Source organism: Gadus morhua, chromosome 22 (assembly GCF_902167405.1).
Source record: "Gadus morhua chromosome 22, gadMor3.0, whole genome shotgun sequence".
Taxonomy (NCBI): Eukaryota; Metazoa; Chordata; class Actinopteri; order Gadiformes; family Gadidae; genus Gadus; species Gadus morhua.
The window spans coordinates 16,602,870-16,626,969 of record NC_044069.1 but is presented as its reverse complement, the minus strand read 5'-3'; the positions used below and the strand labels follow the sequence as shown (position 1 = coordinate 16,626,969).

The following is a 24,100-nucleotide window of genomic DNA, read 5'->3' as shown; positions in this document are numbered from 1 at the left end:
GTCATGACATTAATATTACGAGTAGTTGATTCTCGAGAGCCACCTCCGCTGCATTTGAACTGGGGCGGACTGCTATAAATAATTAGAATTATTTACAGAAGTAATATTGTGTTTTACCAATTTTATTAATTGCAGTTAGAGTAAGTATTCTGAAAACAATTCATTTTGAAATTAGACCAATGGTATAAAAAGGATTTGTCTATTAATGTCACTGAGGTAATCAAACACATTTGGAAAGTACTTTTTAATTTATCAGCACATGCTTATAAAAAAATAATTGGAAGAAGCTGTTGAAATCTTTGTTAGCAAGTAGGAACTCACAGCAGTTTCCAGTATGATCCAGTTTTAAAAAGCTGTGATTGGATGATATAATGGAGCGGAGTTTACTGTTTTCAAGAGTATGTTGTGTTCTACAAAGACTGTATTTTATATGTGCTTAACTATTATACTGAATCAATGCTCAAACTTGTTCAATACCACCGATACCTGATCAACGTTGTAATCAAACCCATAGAATATAACCTATACTAAATCATAGTTTAGCTAATTCATCTGCATAAATATCTGTTTTGAACACCAAGACTACAAAACTTGCCTCCTCTTTTATCGTTAGAAAGCATTCACCTAAACTAAAATGTCTTGAAGTTCTCTTTGTGACTTTGTAGGTGTTGGAGCAAGCCCTCCTTGGACTCTGAATGTTTTCCACACACCACGCACACACATCCTGCGTCCTGCGCGTGTGTCTGTGCGTGCTTCAGCAGGGTCAAGACGCAGTAGAAGGCCTTCCCACACAGTTTACATCGATGGGGGCCTCTGGGGCTCTGGAAAGGGGAGAACCTCCCCGGCCTCCTCCACCTGAACCCGGCGTGAGAACCGTTGGTTTTCCCGTGCCTCGACCTCTTGGGCCGCGGCGTCTTTACCCCCAACCATTCCCCGCCCCCCTCTCTCTGGCCCCCCATTGGGTCTTTGTAGTTGCCTAGGGAACAGTCGTCGTGGGGCTGCGGCCAGGCGTGGGCTAGCTCCATCATCCCAGTGGATCCTCCTCCCAGGTGTGCGTCCACTTGGGGCAGCATGGAGGACGTGGTGGCGAAGGCGTCCCTCTGCCCGCTCTCCGCCTCACTCTGGGTGTTTCCAAAGCTGGAGGAGGAGGAGGAGGTCAGAGCGAGGTCCCGATGGAAGGCCTTAACGGGGCCGACCGTCGCCATGGAGTCGTGCGGACCACGGGGTAGCCCTCCCGCCTCCTCCTCCTCCTCCTCCTCCTCTTCACAGCCCCACTCGTTCCGCTCCTCTTCCTCCTTCTTGACCTGGAGCTTCTCCAGCTCCTCTTGGGGTGTTCTGCAGGGCCATGCAGGAGGCACTGGAGACGGCAGAGAGAGAGGAGATGTGGTTACAAGCGCACCACATTTCCGCTAAATCATGTCAATCCTATTTTTAGATTTTTCAGTCTTCTTTTCTGTCTACATTTATCTTGATAATAATGGATTGAATTCATACAGCGCTTTTCTAGACACTCAAAGACGCTTTACAGAGAAGGGCGGACCTCACTAACCACCACCAGTGTGTAGCACCCACTTGGGTGATGCACGGCAGCCAATCTGCGGCAGAACGCTCACCACACACCAGCTTGGAGTGGAGAGTGAGGGAATTAGTGAGTCAGCCAATTATACAGGAGGATGATTAGGGGGCCGGATTGAATGAGTCTGTTTGGGCCAGGACACCGGGGAACCCCCCTGATGTATATATATATATATATATATATATATATATATATATATATATATATATATATATATATATATATATATATATATAGAGCCAATATTCAGATTGCCATCCCTATGTGTGGTTTTAACCTCATCTCCTTTTACAATTACAAGTAGGGCATTTAGCAGATGCTTTTATCCAAAGCGACTTACATCGGTTAATACACACATTGACACACCGACATTGACACACCGGCAGAGTCAACCATGCAAGGCAACAGCCAGCTCGTCAGGATCTTGCTCAGGGACACATCGACACTCTAGCTAGGAGGAGCTGGGGATCTTTCCGTGGCAAGACAACCGCTCTACCTCCTGAGCTAAGCCGACCCCCCTCGTTTAATGTGCATGGTTATTTCAGGGATGAGCCCCGGGTCACACAGGGCGGCACACTTGCGGGGGGCACCTGTGAGCTCGCGGCCCCCCTCCAGGCCGATCCACAGCGGCTCCTGCTCCTCCTTGATGCGGGGCGGCGCGGGGGGCTCCTCCTCGCCCCCCTCCTGGTCCAGGCTGTTGAACCCGGGCCAGAGCCACTCCTCCGGGGGGCCGTCCTCCTCTCCAAACGGGGCGAAGGCCTGGAACGCTTCTACACAGCCGGGAGGAGGAAGAAGGGTCATCCAGCGGTGGCCGACCACTAGCCTCTCCACTGAACATATTTCATTAGGAGGTTCAAACACGAAAGCTCAGCGACTCTGGGAGGGATGCTATTGTTTCCTCATGAGATTCAACTCAAAATAAAACGTATGACGATATACTTCTTTCCTTGCGGATGGTCTAAAATTTGGGCTCAAACGCATAATGCTGTTGAACTTGAAATGTGAACACTGTTGTCCAACTGACATTCATTAATTTTACAATATTAAAACAACTCACCTGGATCTTGGCTTTGCTGCAGTAACAGATGACCTGTCAGGAAAAACAAAAATACACATTTAGAGTCAAGAGTCATGACAGTATGTGTTATGTTCCTATGTATTTGTGGGGTTTTGGTTTCACCCCATTGCTGTTTTTCTCTCCCCGTCCTTAATTTTAGGACCACAAATACGGCTGTCCTGGAGTCCAGCATGTTTGATTGGTGGAGGCTACCCAAGCCGCCTGCTCAAAGGCCTCCCCCTCTCTGATGCTCCATCAAGCTGGTGCATGATCACAAAGGCACTCGTGTCCTTGCCGTCAGCTGTGCACAATCTCTGGTTGGTTGCCACGGTGGTCATTGGTCTCGTATTCCGATTCAGTAGGTGCTTCTACCCTTGCCATAGTTTGGCATTATGTGTTAAAGGTTTAAGTGTAGTCCCTATAGGGAGCTGGTAGGAGTCAGTGGCCTTCCATTTGGTTCCCAAATGTTTCCTGTTTTTGTTGAGCTAGGGAGCTAGGCTTACCCATTTTATCTGTTTGGAGCTATTAGACTATTTTGTAAGGTAATTCTGTTTTGTTTATTATTTTGGCCCAGGCTCACCCTGATGATATACAGCTTCCTTTACCTTTATGGGAGCTTTATGTGTTTTTTGTTGCAATAAACCCTTTGTTTACTTGTGAAATGTGTGCGTCTGTACTGTTTGAGTAGGCTAAATGTTCTATACCCCAGACTTGAGGGTCGTAACAAGGTGTGTACAATTCAACAAACATCAAAACCACAGAAGATAAGTAAACGTAGTAACGTACCATGTTGTTTAGAGAGATGCATCTCAAAGTTGTTCTTTCGATAAATGGTCTTTCCACAATCTGGACAGTGCCAGTGACTCCGTCCCTTAATCCTCTCCTTACAGGTACACGGCACAGTGAACCTTTCTGAACGATTCAAAGAATAACACAGTATAATGTTACACGACTCCCCATGACAATATAGACAGATTCATTTAAAGAGAAAATATAATAAATAGTTATTTTACTGTCAGCTGAAACCTACCAACGTCTTCGTCAGTGTAATGAATGGCAAATAAATAGTGCCTCTTGATCAGATGGATCTCACTGGCTTCTGTGGCCTTGCAGCAGTATGGACAGTGGCCCACAGAAGCAAACTTCAGGAACTCTTCGCGTGACGTAAACGCACATAGGGGCTCTGAAAGAAGAAAAAAATGCAAAGAAATTGAACAAATAGATAAATTGAATGCCAATATCATTTTATACCAGAAATATATGAACTCATGGCTTTGGTCCACAACAACAATGGTTTACCAACTAGGTATATTAAGTGAAACATACATCAAAGCCTATGTTTTGATGTAAAAAGACTATCAAATCCTATGCTTTATTGTATGGGGAAAGACTGAAAAGAGGCAAAAACAGGCCATATACCGTACCGCTGGATCCGCTGGGGTTTCGGACTGGGAGAGGCTGACACATGAATCCAGGTTCTGGTTGTAGTGCGTTGGTGGCAGCGGGCTGGAAGGGAACTGGAAGGGAATGGGAACAGAGCCTTGCAGTCCTTCCTTGCACTGGGAACTTCTTACCTTGCCCACTTGTGAGTAACCAGCATCAAACCCTTGATGTTTGTTTATTATCTGCTATGGACCACTTTTAAGACTAGTCTCGAATAAAGTATATATATAAAATGTCAATTCTAAACTGAATCATACCCACTTTGATCACTAATTATGACCTTAAATATACTAGCAGACTTATCTCTCTGTTGAATCTCGAGCATAAGACATCTTTAAATGAAAAAACAATGCTATCATTTGACACAATAATAACACAATAAAAACACGGGGAGGGGGGTCTTGATGACATGTTGTCCACAGTTTACAAAAGATTGTAACGTTAAGTTTGACAAATGCTCGCTCTAATAGTTTACAAAATAAAAAAAGCATCCATATTCCGATATGCCGAAATAAACATTAGCAGGGAGTGATTCATTCATGCTGCATTACGTCTCGGAGCGTACGTAAAGAGATAGTATATCGTAAACCTTCAAATATAACACTTCCCTGGAAGTAGACGACAATAGAGTGGTTTATTACAAACCATTTTCTGGCAACTTTGGTCTCAAAACAATATCCAGGAGGTTGCGTTGACGGTCCGCCTCTCGCTTCAGATGCGACGCCTGGTCCTCATAGTCTGTTATCGTCTTCTCGATCACACCTAGGATCTCCACCGCGGCGGAGCGCAGTCGTTCGTTAACATATACCCTGATCTCGTCAATTTTAGACATGTTTGAAGGATACATTTCTTCCCAACCTTCACCAAACGTTCAGGTTCACACCGAATATCTAGAATGCCAAACAACTGGTGTAGGAAAACAAGCAAATAAGAGAGGGTTTACCATGCCAGCTCTGTCGCCACCTTCAGGACTGGAGGAGCGAGACTGTCGTGGGTTCATGACCCTTGAGAATAAGGTTGATAGGCAGGGGGAGGCTCATTGCTTTGTAGACTGTGTGTATATCTATGCCTTTTTATGATTGTTAATGGTTTATTTAATGTTGATACCTTTATTGGTATTCCATTATTGTTTTGTACTTGCGGAAGATCGAAACACTGTGATGTGATTTCTTTGATTTTGAAGTTGCATTGAAATGTATATAAATCTTTCAAAGGGCGTCCTTCCATGGGGATAGCCACGGTCAGAGGGATGGGACTTGGCCTCAACCTGGAGGAGAGGCCACAAAACCACACAATGTTGCAACAAGGGAATTTCAATATCCTCACGGGTCATTAGGCTCAGTCAAAACAAGCTTAGTCTCAAGAAAATCACGGAGAGTAGTCTGATATCAGGCTACTCGTGAAGGCCAGGGTTTATAAAGCAGTGTACCAGTACTTTAAGAATGAGTGTGTGTTAAGCCATCTTTCAAAAGTTGTGATTTAAATGGTCTTAACTATTATAAATTCACAAGTGCAAAATTACAGATTCTATAAGGAGTTTTCATCAGCAGTCATCTCACCTTTTCTTTTCTACCACCTCCACCACCATTACACAGAGATGAGGAAATCAAAATAATTTGCCAACCCACTTGGCATAAGTGATTCTCAGGACAATATTTTGATTTTAGAATGCCAGTTTATTGAACAATTGTCTATCAAATAAGGAACAATTAATCTCACAGAACATGTAAGAATAAGGCTTTGCCTATATGGTTTGGTATTTGAATTTAAGACTGCACACATGAAGCTGAGAATATGTGCTTTTGTGTCTCAGTATGGTCTAGCATCCTTCTTTGCTCCTGAAGGGACGTCAGCGAATCCCTTCCTGCATCTCAGGTTCGAGGGGTCACAGGCATAGCCACAATCACAGCAGTGAACCCCGTCAGAACAACACTAGCCCTGCAACAACAAAATCAACAATGGGTCACTTTCAAAATAGTCATCAGAAGTAGTGCTTTCAATTCATAACTTGTTCCTTTCACAACCGCATAACTTGTGGTGTGCTCCGTATGTATTAATAGCTAGGTTTAACTACTGCTATATAGCCTAAGAGAGAGTGGTGATGGTTACCATGTGGTCAGGGCAGCAGCTCCAGCCGTGTGCAGTGCCCTGACAGCAGGAGGTCCCCGATGGGCAGTAGGATACCGCATCACAGTACACCCCTCCCATGCCATCGGACCCTTCCATCTCGTTCTAATAAAAACAGGAGAAATAAATCGACATCAAATCACTCCAAAGAGACGTTCTTTGTGATGTTGTTTTGTTTTCTCCTTGCTTCTGTCATTCCGTCCTTCCTTTCTGATCAAGACAGGACAGCCAGCTTACCTCTCTGAGCCCGAGGATCCTGTTCCATGCCTTAGTGGCCGGGTGTACGGCGGACCCTCTGGGGCTGAGAGCCTCCCCGAGGTCCTGCTGGGCACAGGGAGGGTTTGGGAAAGGGGTTTAGCAGCAGGACAACAAAACTAAAGAAACACCACAATGGTAGAATGAAACGTGCACATTGAAATATTTGATTTTCACTTTCAAATGTTGAAAGATGTATGCATCAAGATATCTAACTCTAATTAATTAAACATAGCAAAGGCACAGGAATAATGGTTAAAAAATAATACATAGTCCCTAAACTAGCGACAAAGGTTCACCTGTTCCACAGTTCGTTCCTCATTTAAATCTCCCTATTATAGAGTAAAACAAAAGCCCGCCTCCTTCTTCTCAATTTTAATTTCCCTTCAGTACTACGTCTGGTTCTGCGGCTATGGTCTGCGGTATGTTATTGGGTTTTTCTCTGTCCAATCAGCGAATAGAGGGAGTGGCTGAGAACAATGAAGTTAAAGTGAGCTCTAGCCTGCGCTCAACGTGATTCCCGGCCAAAAGCTAGCGATTGGTTATTGCAGATCCTAAGTGGCACTGGGCAAATCAAATAGTTTTAAACTTCAACAGACACCCGCCTTAAAGTGAGTTAACATTTGTCAATTGAGTAGGTCCAGACTCTGTGCAATGAAAGAAGTACGAGAGTCTGCACTGGTAGGACCAGGCTAGTAAAACAATTCCTCAATACACTAATAAATAAAGTTTCTGTCGTGGAAATATCAATCATAACTATAAAATACAATTATATTAACTTTTTTCATATAGTTGCTATTTGCATTAAAATTAATTACATACATTCTCTTTGGACCTAGATATATCTCCCTTCCTCTTTCTGACTGAGCTCTGAGAGCTGTTAAGATCGATGGAATTTGCATTGAAACTGTAGCCAGGAAGTCTGATACTTTAGGCCATGCCAATCGACTGACTTAGCCTATTTGTTGTGTAGATTCCTTTAACTGTCTTGCAGCCTTGCTTCTCAACTTGCAGACATATCCACCTCACACAGTGTATTGCAGTTTAACTCGGCCTCTCCCGCTGATCCCAAACTCTCCCCGTTGGTCACTCCCACTCACCTTTGTTAACTTTGTATTATATCCTACTACTACTACTACTACTACTACTACTACTACTACTTTCTTTATAGGTCCATGTAACTACTCACAAAAAATTTGCTGGCCGACATGTCCTAAAAATATATTTTTATTTATCAGTTGCACTCACAGCGGAGACGGGGCAGCAGAGCCAGCCACCGTCGGCCCCTCTGCAGCACTCCGTGCCCGAGGGGCAGGAGCCGTCGTCTTCCTCTCCGCAGTCGACCTGCCGACCCCCCGGGCCTTCAGCTCCTCCCTGACCCAGATCAGCCCGCTGCCCCTGGAGGCGTGAGAGGGGAAGGGTAGAGAGGGAGCCGCCCGGTCCCCCAGCGATCACCTTCTGCCTCATGGGTAAGCGGAGCAGTGGATGGCCCTCCTTCGTACACGTCTGGGTGCTGACGTGACAATCCCAGCCGTTTGGACAGCATTGCATCATGTCGGAGCAGCACACCGCCTGGGAGAGAGGGATGCACAGGGGGGAAGGAGCAGGGTCTAGTTAATTCCCTGGTTCCCTGGTTCCAAGGTCTGTCCCCTTGAGCAAGCGGCCTAACAGTTAAAAGCTTGTTAAAAGACACGGTTTGGCATCTCCAAACTGTTCATCATAAGGCGCTTTGGATGGAAATGTGTGACAGAATGAACATAAGCAGACACACACCTGTGGGAAAGGGCAGCAGCCGTATCCACCGAAAATGTTCTTGCAGCAGGTGTTGTCATTTGCGCAAAGCGATCCATCCGGACAGACGACGTAGCAGGAGACCTGGACACTCCACCCCACGGCCACGCCCACTAGGACCAACACACTGTAACACCACATCTGGAGCAAGAACAGTTGGTCTGATCAAAAATGTGGATCAGAGAGCTATGTATTTGGTAAGCAGGTCAGGGATTGGGTGAGGGTTGGTCAATTGTGTTGGGGACTGCTTACGTTGTGGTGCTTTCCCATTGTTACAAACCCTCACCACGCAAAATAAAGGAAAAGTACTCACCCCCATCACTACCTTTATCTCTGTCTATTTCTCTACCTTTGTCTATTTGTCCCATTGTTGTTGGCAATAACTCATTATAATTCATGTTAGAATAATTCTGTGTGTATATCAAATAAATATAATTCAGTGTTTTTTGAAAATGTGCAGCGGATTTTCCTATTTCCTATCACACTTTTTACCTTTCCTTTACCTGTGCAAATGGCATTACAATGGTTTGAATCTTGAAAAACACCTATTTACCAAATGTGTAGTATCACTTACCTTTTCAGCCTGCAGTGGTTGGATCTCTTCCTATCAGATGCAGTGCATCACATTTATTCAGTTCACTTAGAATAGCAGAACTATTTATATGCCAACTTATAATGAGGAAGTAAGAAATACTGCCCTCCCCCCTTTTGGTTGCTGTTAATTAAGGGTTATCGATATGGCAAGTCAGTTTATGGCCATTTAATTAAATATAAAGCCTATATAAAGCCTTATTCACATGGTGAAAATGTCTATTGATAAGCATGCATCAAGAAACCTCCCAAGCACACATTTCACAAGAGAATTAAGGGCTTTCTTAAAGAGTATAGATCTGAAAATGTGCAATGTTTATGGTATCAACCTATTGATAGCCGTATGGTAGTTATACAATAACAAAATGGTAATTTAGGCTAAATGGGTTGAGACTGTGGACGTTTGACTTTTCTATGAAATTGTGGGAAAAGTAAACATTGTTAGAGCACAAGTCCAAGGGGAAAAAGATGCATCTGAATTTAAAGATTAATATGATGAAAGAATTTTGAGCCCAGGTCAATCTGGTAAGGAGAAAAAAGGCAAGTTCATAACTTTTTTTAATAGCGCTACCTTTGGGTGCAGTACTACAATTTGGGTTTATGGGTAGTGTGGGTTATTGGTATCCACCTAATAATAGTTGTATTTTTTTTATACGATAACAAAAGGGTCATATAAGAAAAACAGGCTAACTGCTCCAACTTTATTGGCCAATATTTCTCAAATGGAACTAAATAAAACCAATTCTGTTTGATGATTTTTGTGAGGCTTGGTCTTAAGATTTGTAGTGGGGGTTATTGGTAACCATACCTGAACATTTCAAGAGTTTGACTTACGGTATAGGCTGCAGTATTTATTTTACAGAATTTTGGGGAAAAATAAAACGTTACAGAAACAATAGGGGACCAAGCAGCTTCACCGCTTAGTCCCCTATTAAATAAATATGCCTCATATCGGCCTGTGGTATATACTGACATACAAGCAAGTATAAAGATAACCAAGCTACTAAGTGCTAGTAAATAAAGATACAACAACCACAAATAGACTAGACACCTCTATTCTGTGTGTATATCAATTCTGTGTGTATAAGCAAAAAGTCTGTTCTGGAATGGAAGGTTTAAGCATATAGGTGCTTATAAAAAGTATTTTAAGGAAAAGAAAATCAAGCAGTTGTGTACAACAATAAGGAAGAAGTTTGACGTAACGGTTTTTCTATATTTTTGGGTTGCTTCCTTGATTCCCCATCGGAATCGTAAAGTCAGGTCTGTATTAATGGTTTTGCCAAAGTTCAGGGGCTTCCCATCTGGTCCGTATCATGTGTAATCGTGATACATAATGAAACTACCTTCTGGATTAAATGGGGAAGAGAAAGCGATATTTTTAATAGTTATTTTGTAATTGTGAACTGGACCATTTCTACTTCTAATTTGGCTTTTCCATTGAAAGAAGAATCGACTCTGTAATGGATTTACATAGGATTATTAAACCCTCCTAAGGTGCACCACTGCAAGACTGTTCAAATCAGTACAATTCCAGTAGCATTTTTTAAATAAAGATCACTGCATCCTTGCTGGTAGGCATTTAACAAGCTTTGACAAAGTAAAAGCCACTTTAGTGTCCAATTCTTGAAAAATCTTTTATTTTGTTCAGAAGCAAATGTGATGAAGGTATTTCTCCAGTTCCCGGGTGAATGTTGCAGCCAAGCAGAAAACTGCAGTTGCATAGCGAAACATTCAGGTGATTGTATAAAGACCACGTCATGCTGGAATAAATTCTGTGAATAAATTAACTCTAGTCGGAGCTAAAACAAGAATACTTTAATAAGGAATTCTTCAATATCAACACATTCATCAACATTCCTGCGTAAAGAGCATTTTCAAAGTTATCCCTTGTATAAATCTTGGCTAGACTGCCGAAAATGACAATAAGTCCAGCTTCAATATGAGGCTGGCAAGACAAAAGAGGTCTTAAATGCACATGCATGACACTGGTGCTACAGAAACACCGTACTTGCCTAGGGACTTCTTAAAAAGACAACACAGAAGTGTAGAGCTGCATTATTCACAGGGTGCGCGCGTGTGAGATGGAGTGATTCGTGAAAATCCCTCGGTGCTGAACGGAACAAAAAAAAGCTCCCAGAATAATGTCACCACGGTCGCTCTACAACTCTGCAGGGTTTCTCAAACACCACACACGCACGCACGCACGCACGCGAAAAACACAGCCCTCGCTTGGCGGCTCAACCCTGGGTCCAAGAGAGCCGTGTGGTGACTTCAAAGTTTATGTCGCCCTGTTGTCGAAACCAATTAACTATCATCTACAAATAAAAGAAAAACAAATGGTACACAAATGGTACAAACAAGAGCGAAAAGAGCCGTGGCTCGTTCCGTTGGAGGACTTTCCCTGCTCCCCCCACAGTGTTGTGTCCAGACTCTCTGCACCAACGGGAAACCAGCATTAGAAGTCTGTAGGCGTCCTTCCATGGGGATAGCCACGGTCTGAGGGATGGGACTTGTAGTCGAGGAGGAGGGCGTCTGTAGTGAGTGAGGTCCCAGCGATGAGGCCGCGGGTCCTAGTCGTGCTCCGAGCCCGACGCCGTCCTCTTCTTACTCTTCCTCCCGTGCTTCTTGTGCTTCTTCCGCCTCTTCTTCTTGGATTTCTGCACACATGAGATTTAAAATGACCAAACTGAGTTGTGATGTCGTGTTGCGTCCCGTTGCATGTGCAACCCCAATGAAGTTGGGACGTTGTGTAAAAAAGATATGAATAAAAACAGAATACAATGATTTACAAATCCTTTTGAACCTATATTGAGGGTGCACTCACACTAGGCCATCTGGCCGTGGCCGTTTTCACACCTAACCTTGCTCAAATCTGCCAGTGTGAGTGTGGGCAGTCTGGCCAGGCCAGGCCAATTTGACCACTTGGGAGAGGTGTGCTGCTACGGCACGGGCCGCTACGATACAGATGCTAATGAGCCGACACGCGCACATGCACGGCTACGCAACCTGAGCTGGATGACGTATAGTCCATGCGACGACCACGGACATAATAAAGGCGACAAGCCTTCTTTCCCATTAAACGGTAAACATATATCCAAATAAGCAACAGACTCAGCAAAGTGCGAACTGTGTTCTCTGTGTTGTTGTCCATTGTTGTTTGAACTCTGACTGGCGGCAGACTTTATTATGGTCCATGCAGCGGATGCTTGGTGATGACGTGTTACTTACGACGTGATGACGTATGTACAAGAGCCTACCGTGGCCAGGCCACTTCTGTGACGGCCAACGGCCACGGCCAGATGGCCTAGTGTGAGTGCAGGCCAGAGAACAATGGGGCCATTTGAGCAGGGTTGGGTGTGAAAACGGCCAACGGCCACGGCCAGATGGCCTAGTGTGAGTGCACCCTAAATACCCTTCAGAAAACCATTGTCAGTTAACATAGTTTGTCGCTACATCTACAGGTGCAAGTTAAAACTCTACCATGCAAAGCGAAAGCCATATATCAACACCGAGAAACTGCGCCGGCTTCTCTGGGCTCGAGCTCATCTGAGATGGACGCATGCAAAGTGGAAGTGGAAGTGTGCTGTGGTCTGACGAGTCCACATTCAAATGATTTGGAAATTATGGATGCTGGGTCCTCCGGGCCAAAGAGGAACAGGATCATCCAGATTGTTATCACCGCAAGGTTCAAAATACAGCATCTGTGATGGTATGGGGGTGTGTTAGTGCCCATGGCATGGCTAACTTGCACATCTGTGAGGGCAGCATTAATGCTGAAAGGTACATCCAGGTTTTGGAGCAACATATGCTGCCAAGCCAAATACAGCATGGCTTCATAATAGAAGAGTGCGGGTACTAGACTGGCCTTCCTGTAGTCCAGACCCGTCTCCCATTGAAAATGTGTGGCGCATTATGAAGCGCAAAATACGACTACGGAGACCCCGGACTGTTGAGCAACTGAAGTTGTTCATCAAGCAAGAATGGGAAAGAATTCCACCTACAAAGCTTCAACTATTTATGTCCTCAGTTCCCAAACGCCTATTGAATGTTGTTAAAAGGAAAGGCGATGTAACACAGTGGTAAACATGCCCCTGTCCAAGATTTTTTGGAACGTGTTGCAGGCATCGAACTCCAAGCGAGTGAATTTTTGCATATATTTGAACGTTAAATATCTTGTATTTGTAGTGTATTCAATTGAATATAGGTTGAAAAGGATTTGCAAATCATTGTATTCTGTTTTTATTCCCAACATTGGGATTGGAGTTGTACATCTCAGTGCCATAATAGGTCTTATGGTGCGTGACTCAGAGCAGACCAGTAGAAGTGTGCATCCGGTGTCTTCACCGGGTTAGCATGGTGAAAGCTCTTGGTTTGATGAAAACCCAACGACCAGTGGGATATTGGATGGGCTAATCAACAGAATCAAATTTAATTACCAAAGACTATAAATACAATTATTTCAGATTCCGACTATTTGAAAATAAATCTAGAGTTGTCTATTTATCAGTTATCGTTCGAAATGACTGACTAATCAATACATGGTTTGTTGTGGTAGAAGGCACATACCGTTATTCTGTCCTTCTCTTCACTGCTTCTCTTTTTCTTCTTGGCGTCAACCTGGGGGAGAGGCCACAAAACCACACAATGTTGAAACAAGGGAATTTCAATAACCTTAAATATTGTCTCACAGTAGCGGTGTAACGGATCTTGGATTACCCGTGACCTGTACGGATCAACCCTCACGGTTCGGGACGCAATTGATCCGCGGATCGGCTGATAAAAAAAAGAAATAAAACAAAAAATTGTGCATTCACGTAATCGGCGCATGTATAAAAGGACAATTCCCGTATTTAGCACATTGAGCCCCCTTTCTGGTTTGACTAGGATGAAATATAGTGGTTGACACACTGAAATGTTGACTATTGGTCCTGTCTCAGGCTCATTTCGATTCGCCCCTGCCTGCTTCAGAATGGCTGGCTTTGGGCATTCACAAACCTGACCTTAAAACAACCCTAAACGTTCGTTTTCAGAAATGAGCTACTCACGAGTGGTGTTCGTGAATGTTCCTCATCAAGTATCGTTGCGAAATACAGTTTGTCGTCTTTTATTTGGCGTTTCGTAAATCCCATTGAAACGGAAACCGGACCGGGAACCAGAACCGGAGTGGGCTGTTTATGTTTGGATGTAGTCTTTTCGCTCGGTTCTTCGTATCAACTGTAGGGCTAGAACCGAGCGAAAAGAATACAACCCGCCCCCCCCTTTCTGTTTCCGGTCAACGAGCAATGAGTCTTCAGACAGAAATCAATGGATTTACAAAATGAACAGAATCTGTATTTCGATACAATACTTTCGCTACGAAAAAAAGATGAGGATGTCTGCATTGCCTGGGGAGAGTGTAGACTCCAACACTCTCCCCAGGCAATGCAGACATCCTCAATTTAAAGTTGTAAATCCAGGTCTGCTGTGCTTCCTTTGGACACAGGATTTTCTAAAAGTTTATTTACAATCCATGTTAAAAAGAAGAAGGCATAATGCCTCAGATTGCATTTTATTTTGTTTTAAAGTATTTTCTATTTTACGTGGACACAAGCAATTTTTCGAAATATTTACTATACTTAAAGAAAGCAGGATTATTACCCAATTGTTCACTTTATTTGTTTTTTTACACATTTGAAGATTTTATTAAAGTCACATTTGTCTTATCTATTTTGTTGTTGTTGATCATAAAATGATCCGACCCGTGACACAAAAACCCTGACACAATCCGAACCGTGAGTTTTGTGACCCGTTGCTATCTCACAGGTCAGCCGGTCATTAGCCTCAGTCAAAACAAGCTTAATGGAACTTCCCTCAATGGAAGTGAGAGTAAGTGTTCTCTCACTTCCTTTGTTCTCACATCCTCCAATACCTTGCTCAATGTTCTCCAACTACCCCTCTGCAGGAAGCCGCAAATTCAAGGGCTAGGGCTCAAATCTAGTGCTCGGGGGAGTTAATTGACGGGGCGTAAGGTTGATATTCCTTTCAATTTATTAGAACTATACATTTGGGAAAAATAATAAAGCGTTTGTGTTAAAACCACAAAGTAAAAATGATTGATTAAGTGATGGTTACAATTGTATATATAGATAAGAAGAAAAGAAAAATTGCAAACCACAGTATAGGGGATATCAGATTACTGCATGCCATAGAAAAGCTATAGTGACACTGGCCCTCATTTATCAAACGAACGTAGAAATGAGCGCAAATCTGAACGCATGATTCATCTTACGATAGGACCCACGTGAGATTTACGAAACCTTCGTATCACACCAATCCCAGCGTACGAAGGATCTTGGTGTTGATAAATACGGCGGCTGAGATCGATCGTAATTAACGTAACACGCCCATATAAAAGCACGTCTTCAGAAGTCTCGCCCCTAACTTTTACGACATGGAGAAACGTCCAACGGTAAAATAGAGGAATTTTTCCGAGACCCAAATGGAGACGCTCGGGTCACTGGTGGATGCGAACCGTCTGGTTTTATTTGGTAGCCTATAGCTGGCATTAAAGGCCAGCAAAAGAATGCTATATGGAAGGAAATAACTGTTGCAGTGAATAGTGTTTCCAATGTTCGTCGGGCTACGGAAGAGGTTTGTTAATTAAATTAATTAAATAATAAATTAAATGTACAACTTCTGTTATCCAGCTTAAACATTTCACATATATGCTATTGTTTGCATTCCGTTAAAGTTATTAAATTCCAAATAAGGTGAAGAAAAAATGGTCCGACATGAAGCTCAGCACCAAAAAACGTGTTGCGGCTGTGAAGCCGGCCAAGCAAGAAACGGGAGGAGACCGGTGCAGTGCGACTGCAGCGTAACTCACCGAGATGACTCTGACCATGTAGTGCGCCCTGATGTAGACGATGCCCAACGTTGCTATTTTGGAAAATAAAAGAATCGTGCGTACCCCCAGGCCATCGGGCTACCATGTTCAGGATTGACATTATGGCATCGCAAATAATCGGAACATTAACTGAATGGTGGCTTTTGCGGTTGATGTACGCGTTATCATTAATAGATGCGCATATGGGTACAATCAACCGCTCCAATCACATTTGGAAACCTAGCAATAGCATAAAAATCCCGTTTGATTCCAGTTTGCTGATAGTTATGGGAATTTAATATAACGTTCGGAGAGGGACATTATGGTCCGGCTAATACTTGGCTGGGAAATAGCAGACCTGTCCCCGATCTCCCGCTGCAAGATCCCGGTGGCCAAAAATCCCAAGGTAGAGCAAACCTGCACAGGTATTGCGTTTGATCGCCTAGTTTCTCGCCTTAACTGTGGCTCCAAAGCATTGCATAGCTCCATCAGGAGATGCCTTGGGAGACGAAAACGACTCAAGAGCCATTCATCGCCCTCCTTAAAAAAATCGGCGCGGTCTCGAAAAACTCTCGTCTGTGCGTTGAGGTCCTTAACAGAGCCAGATCTGCCATCGCTGAGACACGACCACCTATTTGGCAAAGCTCCTGTTAATATAGACAGCTGAATAAACATTTCACATTCTAATTATTTTCATAGCAATACTGTTTTTAATTAGGCCTGACTTGATTGTAATCGTTTGAACGGTTGGACTAATTCCAATTTATTTAGTAATTAATACAGATGTTGAACATGGGCTACTTGTGCTGCACTATTCATCATTGAAATACCCGTATGTTGCGCCAAAAAAACTTGCGTACACGAGCTCAGACCTGACGTGAGATTTCATCGCAGCCTGCGCTCACGTTCAAATTGATAAATGCCAAGCTCAACGTTGAAATGAGCGTACGTCCATTTTACGCACGTTTTCTGTCGTACGCTCGTTTGATAAATGAGGGCCACTATGAGTGAGATCTAATAAGCTACAATAAATTAATTATGCAATAACATGTATAAAGGAACCCATAAACTAAAAAAGTATTAAACGCGAAAATAAGAAACATAAATGACATGAAGTGCAAACTAAGGATTATTATCCTGCACACTACAGTAGGGCACAAAATCTGAACACAAACGTCTCATTACACCTTCTACACAGGCGGTCTGGCCTCTGGTTGTTGTAGGTGTATGCGTGGTATTGTTTCAATATCGAGATATTAAGGCAGGTATCGCAGTCAAAACGATGGTACCCTGAAAACACACTGTGTGTGTGTGTGTGTGTGTGTGTGTGTGTGTGTGTGTGTGTGTGTGTGTGTGTGTGTGTGTGTGTGTGTGTGTGTGTGTGTGTGTGTGTGTGTGTGTGTGTGTGTACTTACAGCCTCTTCCCCTTCAGAGACCACCGAGGACCCTGAGGAAGAGTCCTTGTGAATTCGCTCCGCCTTCCTCTTCCTGTGCCGGCTCTTCTCGTCCTGTGTCAGAGCACACACGGTTCAGGGCACCCAGGGAGTTATTAAAGTTAAGATAGGTAGTTAAAAATTAAAAAATGGCTTATCTAAAAATACACCCACCCCAACCCACATTAATCCTGAGACAGCAAACACACAATGAACCTGCCAGCACTCATGTGAGGACATGTTCGGCCTTTGGTTTACAGTCGGTTCTCATTTACCTTCTCATCACCTTCCTCCTTGATTTTCTTCTTCTTCTTCTGCTTAGAAGGAAACATAGAAAGGCATTTAAAGCCAGGATCGAAACCCAAAAGGTACCTACAAGAACCTCCCCATGCAGCAGGGCCCTCGAGTCGGACACTGAGCGACGCTGTAGGAGAGGAGTGCAGCCCATTGGCTGGCCGTCCTCAGGACTCGAACAAACCTTGCTCTCCGCATCAGACTCTGCAGCCGAGCCGTCCGAAGCTTTCCTGGCCGACGACTTCTTCCTTTTCCGCTTCTTCTTTACACTCTTCTTTTCACCCTGTGCAGACCAACAGGAAACACGTGAGCACTAACCAATCCACAGGGATGGCCAAAACGATCACATGCGTCTTGATAGGGATCGTGTAACTGTAAACTCCTGAATCCACTAAATCACACCATTATTTAGGCTAATGAAACAGGTTTTTCCCACGTCTCGCATGATCAAACACAACAGTGTCTCCCAATAAAGACAACAAACTCCACAATCAAATACTGGAAGATAACTTAATAAAACATCAATACCTAAATAATAGCCAACATTGGAATACTCCAAAAATGGATTTGGTCGTTGCTGTGACGTTACGGGGGACTTGTGTGCAGAAGTGCACTTTTCAAAATGGAGAGATAACTGAACAAAACAGTATGTACTTTTTGCTTTTAAGTCCAACGTACCTCATCATCAGACTCTGAGGAGGAACTGCTGGAGGAATCAGAACTCGATGAGGAGGAGGAGGAAGATGGAGAATGCTTGACCAAAGACAATCAAAGCAGAGCTCATTAGACTTGGGTTCAACAACTCACAAAACATACAATACACACAGAGCAGCAGAGGACCGGAGGTACTATAGCGTGGCAGGCGTCAGTCACAACCCTGAACAGCTTTCCTCACCCTATTGGATTTCTTCTTCTCCTTCTTTTCTTTCTTTTTCTTCTAAAAGAAAACAAGGCAACAGTACAAAGTTCAAATTGAGATCGGGGGGAAGACTTCAGGAAATAACAGTGGCAGTGTGTAAATAATATAAATAAATATCAATTAGTGGATGTACCTCTTTCTTCTCCTTTTTCTCCTCCTTCTCCTTTTCCTTGTCCAATACTTTTTTGTCCTTTTCTTTGTCTATTACATTGTCCTCCTTTTCTTTGACTGCTATATGGAAGATCTGTCCTTTCATTCCGATATTCATCACCTTTGGTTTGCCTGCTAAACTTTTCTCCTTTGCTTTGTCTGCAATTCTTTTCTGCTTCTCCTGCTCTCTCCCTCGGTCGGCCAACAGTTTCTCTCGGTTCTTGGCCAGCTCCTTCTTCCAGCTCTGTGAAATCAGCGAATGAGGGAGAACAACTCAGAATGTCAATTAGGGTCAGATAAGGTCGGACACTGATGCAACCCCCATTCAACACCTGCTTAAAGACCTACTGCAGTGGCTCCTCATTCAGAGATGTTGGTTGGCAAAAACTTTAACTTTACTTTCAGTCCGGTGTCGACGATGTCTTAATCGAGGGATCTACCGGCAGGGTCCAAAATGTAGGGGTCCAAAAGACAATTTTAGAATTGTCTTTTGACTGGCCAGGGAAAGCATCTGCCATTTGCTGGTTGCAGGCATTCATTTTGCACCATGCCCACCAGTCTTTGGATCAAGTCGGCTTATTAATCCATATAAAATGCTCATCTAGTTGGGGGAATATTAAAGCACTACACTAAACATTAAATGACCTACTTCGTTCATTTTCTCCTCAAAGTCTGCCAGAGCTCTGGATCCTTTCTTCTTCCTTTCCAGCAGCTCCTTCACCTCCTCCCTGAGAGGAGACAAACGACACACACACACAGCAAAGCATGAGGGGAACAGCTCTATTAATCTGGATCCAGCGGTCCTACTATGTCATAGCAGAACTTCTAGGGGGGAGACGGAAAAGGCTAAAAAAGTGCCAGAGTTACGCCGTATTTCTTGTTTCGCGATGGATATGTTCTACACTCATTCGTTCAAGTGGATGAAGAGTTCAGAAGGGGATTCAATACGTGCAATTCGAAAGATGCCAGTTTACAAAGTGTTTTTTGATTAGTTTAGCATTGCTTGCCACTAGGCTTGGGGAGATATCATGGTGTACCAGGTTATTTAGGAATACAGAAGGTATGATATTAAATACAGTCAAAAATTAATTTGTATTCTAATGAATACAAATTTGATTGTGCCGATTTGTGTTTTGGCAACGTTTTTAAGCAGACATCATCCCGAAATGAATCAAAAGGGAAAGTGACATCAATAGCAGTATACTTCTGTTGTGGTGGTGTATCAAACCAATCATACATCTTAATTTTCAAAGTACAGCATGTTTCAAGTTAGGCCGATATTGGATATTGAACAGAAATTGACGCTCCGATTTACAGCGATCTGTCACAGGGAACTAAAGACGTATCACCGGTAGGGGTCCCGTGTGTCCAGAGATGTATATCTGCCTAGGAGACGGTTTTGCAGCGGCAATACTCTGAAGTGCCCTGCCCTAAACAAGAAGACTCACTAAGACGCCATTATAGGGCTGGACGATTAATCAAATTTTGATCGCGATTTTGATTTTAGCGTCAAACGATCAGAAAATTAACATAATCGAGTTATCCGATTTTTTGTTAATTATTATTATTATTTTTTTAATGATTTATAGAAAGGTCACAACAGCTGGACACATATCTGTATATCATTTTAGATTGGAACATTTTCTTTTTGACCATTTTGTGTATTTTTTTAAGGCGTAATTTCAAAGTTCTCAGTTACAACGTTTTTTTTGGGAGAGACATGGTGAATAAATACAACACGATTTCAGACTCAAAGATAATCGTTTGAATAATCGTGATTACAATATTGACCAAAATAATCGTGATTATGATTTTTCCCCATAATCGAGCAGCCCTACGCCATTAGCAACCACAATAATGTAGGCTGGTCAGTTGGCGGTTGTCGTTTATAGAGCCATTGGCCGTGTCTATCTATCCATATCATATCGTGCACTGGGGATGCAACTTACGATTATTTTCATTGTCAATTAGAGCGATTTATTTAATCTCATTATTTGATAAAGAATTGTGTCTATCAAATATCATAAAAATCACAAGTTACCAGAGTCCAAACTGATGTCTTACATGTGATTCTGACAAGCATCCAAGAAAAAGTCTTGTGCATTTCGGCCGAACGTCCTAGCCTGGCAACGCCCACCTACCTACTTCCGCTCAATTTTCATTTCACTTCAGTACCAGGTCTGGGTCTGCTTCATATGCATGGGTTCCTTGGAAGCCACATTTTTGGCGGTCCAACAGAGGGAGTGGCTGAGAACGATGACGTTAAAGTCAGCTCTCGTTTAAAATCTATCCGTACCTATGCGGTTTCGTGTTAGGGCAAGCCCACACCGGAGCGAAAATCGGCGACATGAGTCCATTTGGTGTGGTCGCTCAAATCGGCCACGTCGGAGTTCATTTCAGCCGATGCAACATGTGTAATCGGCCATTCGAGACGGTCATTCTTTTACCATTCTGATTGGTGGAGGGCTAGCAGCTTGACTAACGAATCAGTGAAGCCCGGAAGTGAGGATGGTAAATATACCAGTGTAATCGAAGAAGAGGACCTGCTACTTCCGGTTTTTGTGTTTTTTGCAATATTCTCCCACTGCAGACACAAATGGGCGTTCTCGTGTGGTGGGGGTTCCCGTTTACGCAGACTGGAACGCCCCCTTCTTATTCTTCGTCGCCTTTCTTGCTGAACTGTATTAAAATGTCAAAGTGTACTACTCCGAAACCATGTAAATAGTGTAGTAAATAAACTTCCAAAGCTTTTCCAATCTTATTTGGAAAATAACTTCACATGGTGTGTCTTTTTACAATTTATTCGTTACCAGCATTCGTAGTGTTGATCAGCAGTGAAATAGTCCGCCAAAGACGTTGACGTCGCTTAGCAACCGTAGACGCTGAGGTTGACAAGTTACCGGACTACTACCCGTGCAAGTGAACGGAGCGTTCCACGGCATTAAGAAGACCCGTGTAATAAAGGCCTATAATATTTCTGTAGAGATTTCTCCTCAGATTAGGCCGATAAAGCAATGATAACAAAAACAAAAAAAACACAAACGCTTGATCAAAGGCCCGGCCCGACCCGGCTCAAAGATAGTGGTGGAAAACATCGGCGGGCCGGGTTGGGTCAATCAAAACCCTCATTGTTTAACATGAATTGGCTAAACAAATGACCACTTTAGCATATTTAAACACAATTCAAATTGTGCAGAGAATTATTTCCATTGGTCTTTCTGACAAGGGACATTTAGAATTTTCGGCCATCCTCAATTTTTTCCGGACAACGGAAACTGCTATAAACCGGCCTAACTTTCACCGACAACACCGAACCCCTTCTTCTTCACACGGCTGTCAACATCCGGAACATTTGCTAGTTAGATTATCTCAAACAGAAGTTTCAAAATAAGATATAGTAGTAAGTACGGGTAGCATAGAACTAACGTTAGCCGAGTGATCCAAGTCTAATGAGAGAGGTAAAATTGCCATTAAGGAAGGAAAGATAGTATGCCTTGCGACTGTGCTTCGCAGTATGCCTTGCGAAACCCAGTATGCCTTTCGAAACACCTCGTGATTGGTCGATGAAACGCTACCAGGAACGCCTAAAGGGCGTTCTTGTGTCATGACAGAAACGCCCAAGCCTGCAGCTTGACCCTTCTAGTTTTTTGGCCCACAATACAGATTAGCGCCGCTTGATAGGATTCGTATGGACGCCTGAAACGCAAACGATGACGTCATTAGCCCCCCACCAGCTGGGGGACATCAGAGTTGCGTTGAATTCTTTTTGTAGCTTTAAATAAATCCCCTTGATAAATGTAATTACTACCTGTACATTGAAAAGTATTTCAGCTCAATTTAAAAGGTTGAATCTTCTCGTGACTGAATGTACACAGTGCGCAGGCTGTGTGCACGCCGGCTTGATGCGTTTCACTTTCTTCTGGTAAAACCAGCGCCTTGAATATTTGCTGCAACGTTTCTACAGCTCGATGCGGTTTCACCATGACTCCGTCTTTACAGAGACATTTCTGAACCGCATAAAACAAAACCGGATCGTTTTCGCCCTTTTCGGCTCCGTGTGGACGGGGCCTAAGAATGTTATTTTCCAGGTTGGTCCTTTGGTACACTGTGCATCTGATTGAAGAGTTCTGCTTTGTATGAAATTATAAATGCATACATTGTCCTTCAACTTTTTTTGGTGTATCATATTAGATAGATGGCAAATATAATATTATTTAATTGAGGCCACCAATGTACTCGATTAAAAGTAAAATAAATAAGTAACTTTCATATAGTTGGGTAACCCACGGTACCAAGATATATGATTCATAAACGAATAGAATCAGAAGTGGGGCGGTTTCAATTGTTGACATTGCCTTTCATATATTAATAATGGCATAGCATTGGCAGTTCTTATTATACATCAGCGATACGTCCTGTGATGAGCAGTGGACTGTAATGTTGCCCACCATGTCGGCCGAGGTCTGCTCAAGTAGTCCTGGATGCTAGGTCCTGAGCTCGTCGGTCCTTTAGAGCGTGAAGCAGCGATGGGGTTGACGTATGCCTAGAGAGAAGCAGACCCGGTCAGCAACACTGGACAGCATCAATCAGGGAGCAGAAGCCACACGCGGAAGCTGGTGATTTGTTATGTTGTGCGGCAAGTAAATAGGACCACACCGGATCCAGGTGCATTATTATTGGGCTGCTTGAGCCGATGTGACGTCACCAATGAGGCACGAGGACAAGCTGCTATTAGAATAAGAAACAACCCAATCATTGAGTCATAAAGTATGAAACAGGCCAAGCCGTTTAACGAGGCGCATATCTTTGTTGACAGTGACACGTGTTAAATTGTTGGCATCGCAATCGAGGCCTAGAACGATTGAATTAGCTAGCAGGGTAGCATTAGCTACAGCTATGCTATTTAACGGCACAACTGCTTTGTGGTTAGCTGACCTAGCTAGCACTGAGCTGGTTAGCCTACATGTAGCTCATACCGCTAGTTCGTTTTTATAAATAACACTCTCCTTAGACAGGCGTGTGTTTGCCAAACAACTTACCACTCGGTTATCCCTCTTTCCCATGGTAAATGATACCGAATAGGAAGAAAGCAATGATAGAAATATTACATTGACGCCTTGCTCTCATTAGCAGCTTGGCTTTGCCTATCGCGATGTCTTCCGCTACTGTAAAAACATGTCAGCAGCAAAACAAGACGTGTCTATGTATGCCACCTAGAGGTCAGGAAGGCCACTTGCAAAACACAACGATCTTTTGATTTCATTAAAATAACATTGAAATCCATTACCATTTACATAAATGAGGGGCTAACACTAAACAAGAAAAAAACATAGGCTATGATTGATAAGTAATCAATTACTTTTTATTCAATGTTCAACCATATGACAAATATTGCATACAAATCTAGCAAAAATGTTATTCATTCATGCTTTTAAAAATATTTAGAATTATCCGGTGGATTTATTTGATGGTTCAGAAAGATTTGAAATGAGTCAAGTGCAGAGGAACATGACATCTTGCTGTGATATATATACACAATTTGTAAGTATTTAATGGTTACGATTTGAAGTGAGTCAAGTGCATAAGAGGACATCTTGCT

At 43.1% G+C, this 24,100-nt stretch overlaps 3 protein-coding genes across 6 annotated transcripts; all 3 read right to left on the bottom strand.

Moving 5' to 3' along the window:
• Nucleotides 1–104: 104 nt before the first annotated feature.
• Nucleotides 105–5,616, bottom strand: LOC115535738 (zinc finger protein 2). Its single transcript, XM_030347165.1, has 7 exons — nt 4,722–5,616; nt 4,058–4,150; nt 3,664–3,816; nt 3,420–3,545; nt 2,634–2,666; nt 2,167–2,346; nt 105–1,357 (listed from the first exon to the last, which is right to left on the bottom strand). Exons 1-7 carry the CDS (start codon nt 4,921–4,923, stop codon nt 630–632), a joined length of 1,515 nt encoding a protein of 504 aa, XP_030203025.1. The 5' UTR covers nt 4,924–5,616; the 3' UTR covers nt 105–629.
• A 115-nt stretch (nt 5,617–5,731) lies between these two features.
• On the bottom strand, nt 5,732–8,957 carry LOC115535739 (progranulin). Of its 2 annotated transcripts, none has more exons than XM_030347166.1 (6): nt 8,824–8,957; nt 8,232–8,390; nt 7,707–8,030; nt 6,441–6,527; nt 6,186–6,308; nt 5,732–6,014 (listed from the first exon to the last, which is right to left on the bottom strand). In XM_030347166.1, exons 2-6 carry the CDS (start codon nt 8,388–8,390, stop codon nt 6,009–6,011), a joined length of 699 nt encoding a protein of 232 aa, XP_030203026.1. In that variant the 5' UTR covers nt 8,824–8,957; the 3' UTR covers nt 5,732–6,008. The 2 variants fall into 2 exon arrangements, with proteins under 2 accessions (XP_030203026.1, XP_030203027.1); XM_030347167.1 differs by having other exon boundaries at nt 6,441–6,524.
• A 1,498-nt stretch (nt 8,958–10,455) lies between these two features.
• fam133b (family with sequence similarity 133 member B) lies at nt 10,456–23,701 on the bottom strand. 3 transcript variants are annotated; one of them, XM_030346393.1, is made up of 11 exons: nt 23,541–23,701; nt 22,950–23,044; nt 19,151–19,229; nt 18,485–18,745; nt 18,328–18,369; nt 18,111–18,185; nt 17,617–17,715; nt 17,414–17,455; nt 17,121–17,213; nt 13,407–13,457; nt 10,456–11,497 (listed from the first exon to the last, which is right to left on the bottom strand). In XM_030346393.1, exons 1-11 carry the CDS (start codon nt 23,562–23,564, stop codon nt 11,411–11,413), a joined length of 948 nt encoding a protein of 315 aa, XP_030202253.1. In that variant the 5' UTR covers nt 23,565–23,701; the 3' UTR covers nt 10,456–11,410. The 3 variants fall into 3 exon arrangements, with proteins under 3 accessions (XP_030202253.1, XP_030202254.1, XP_030202255.1); XM_030346394.1 differs by having other exon boundaries at nt 17,414–17,452; XM_030346395.1 differs by having other exon boundaries at nt 17,414–17,449.
• Between the last annotated feature and the right edge of the window lie 399 nt (nt 23,702–24,100).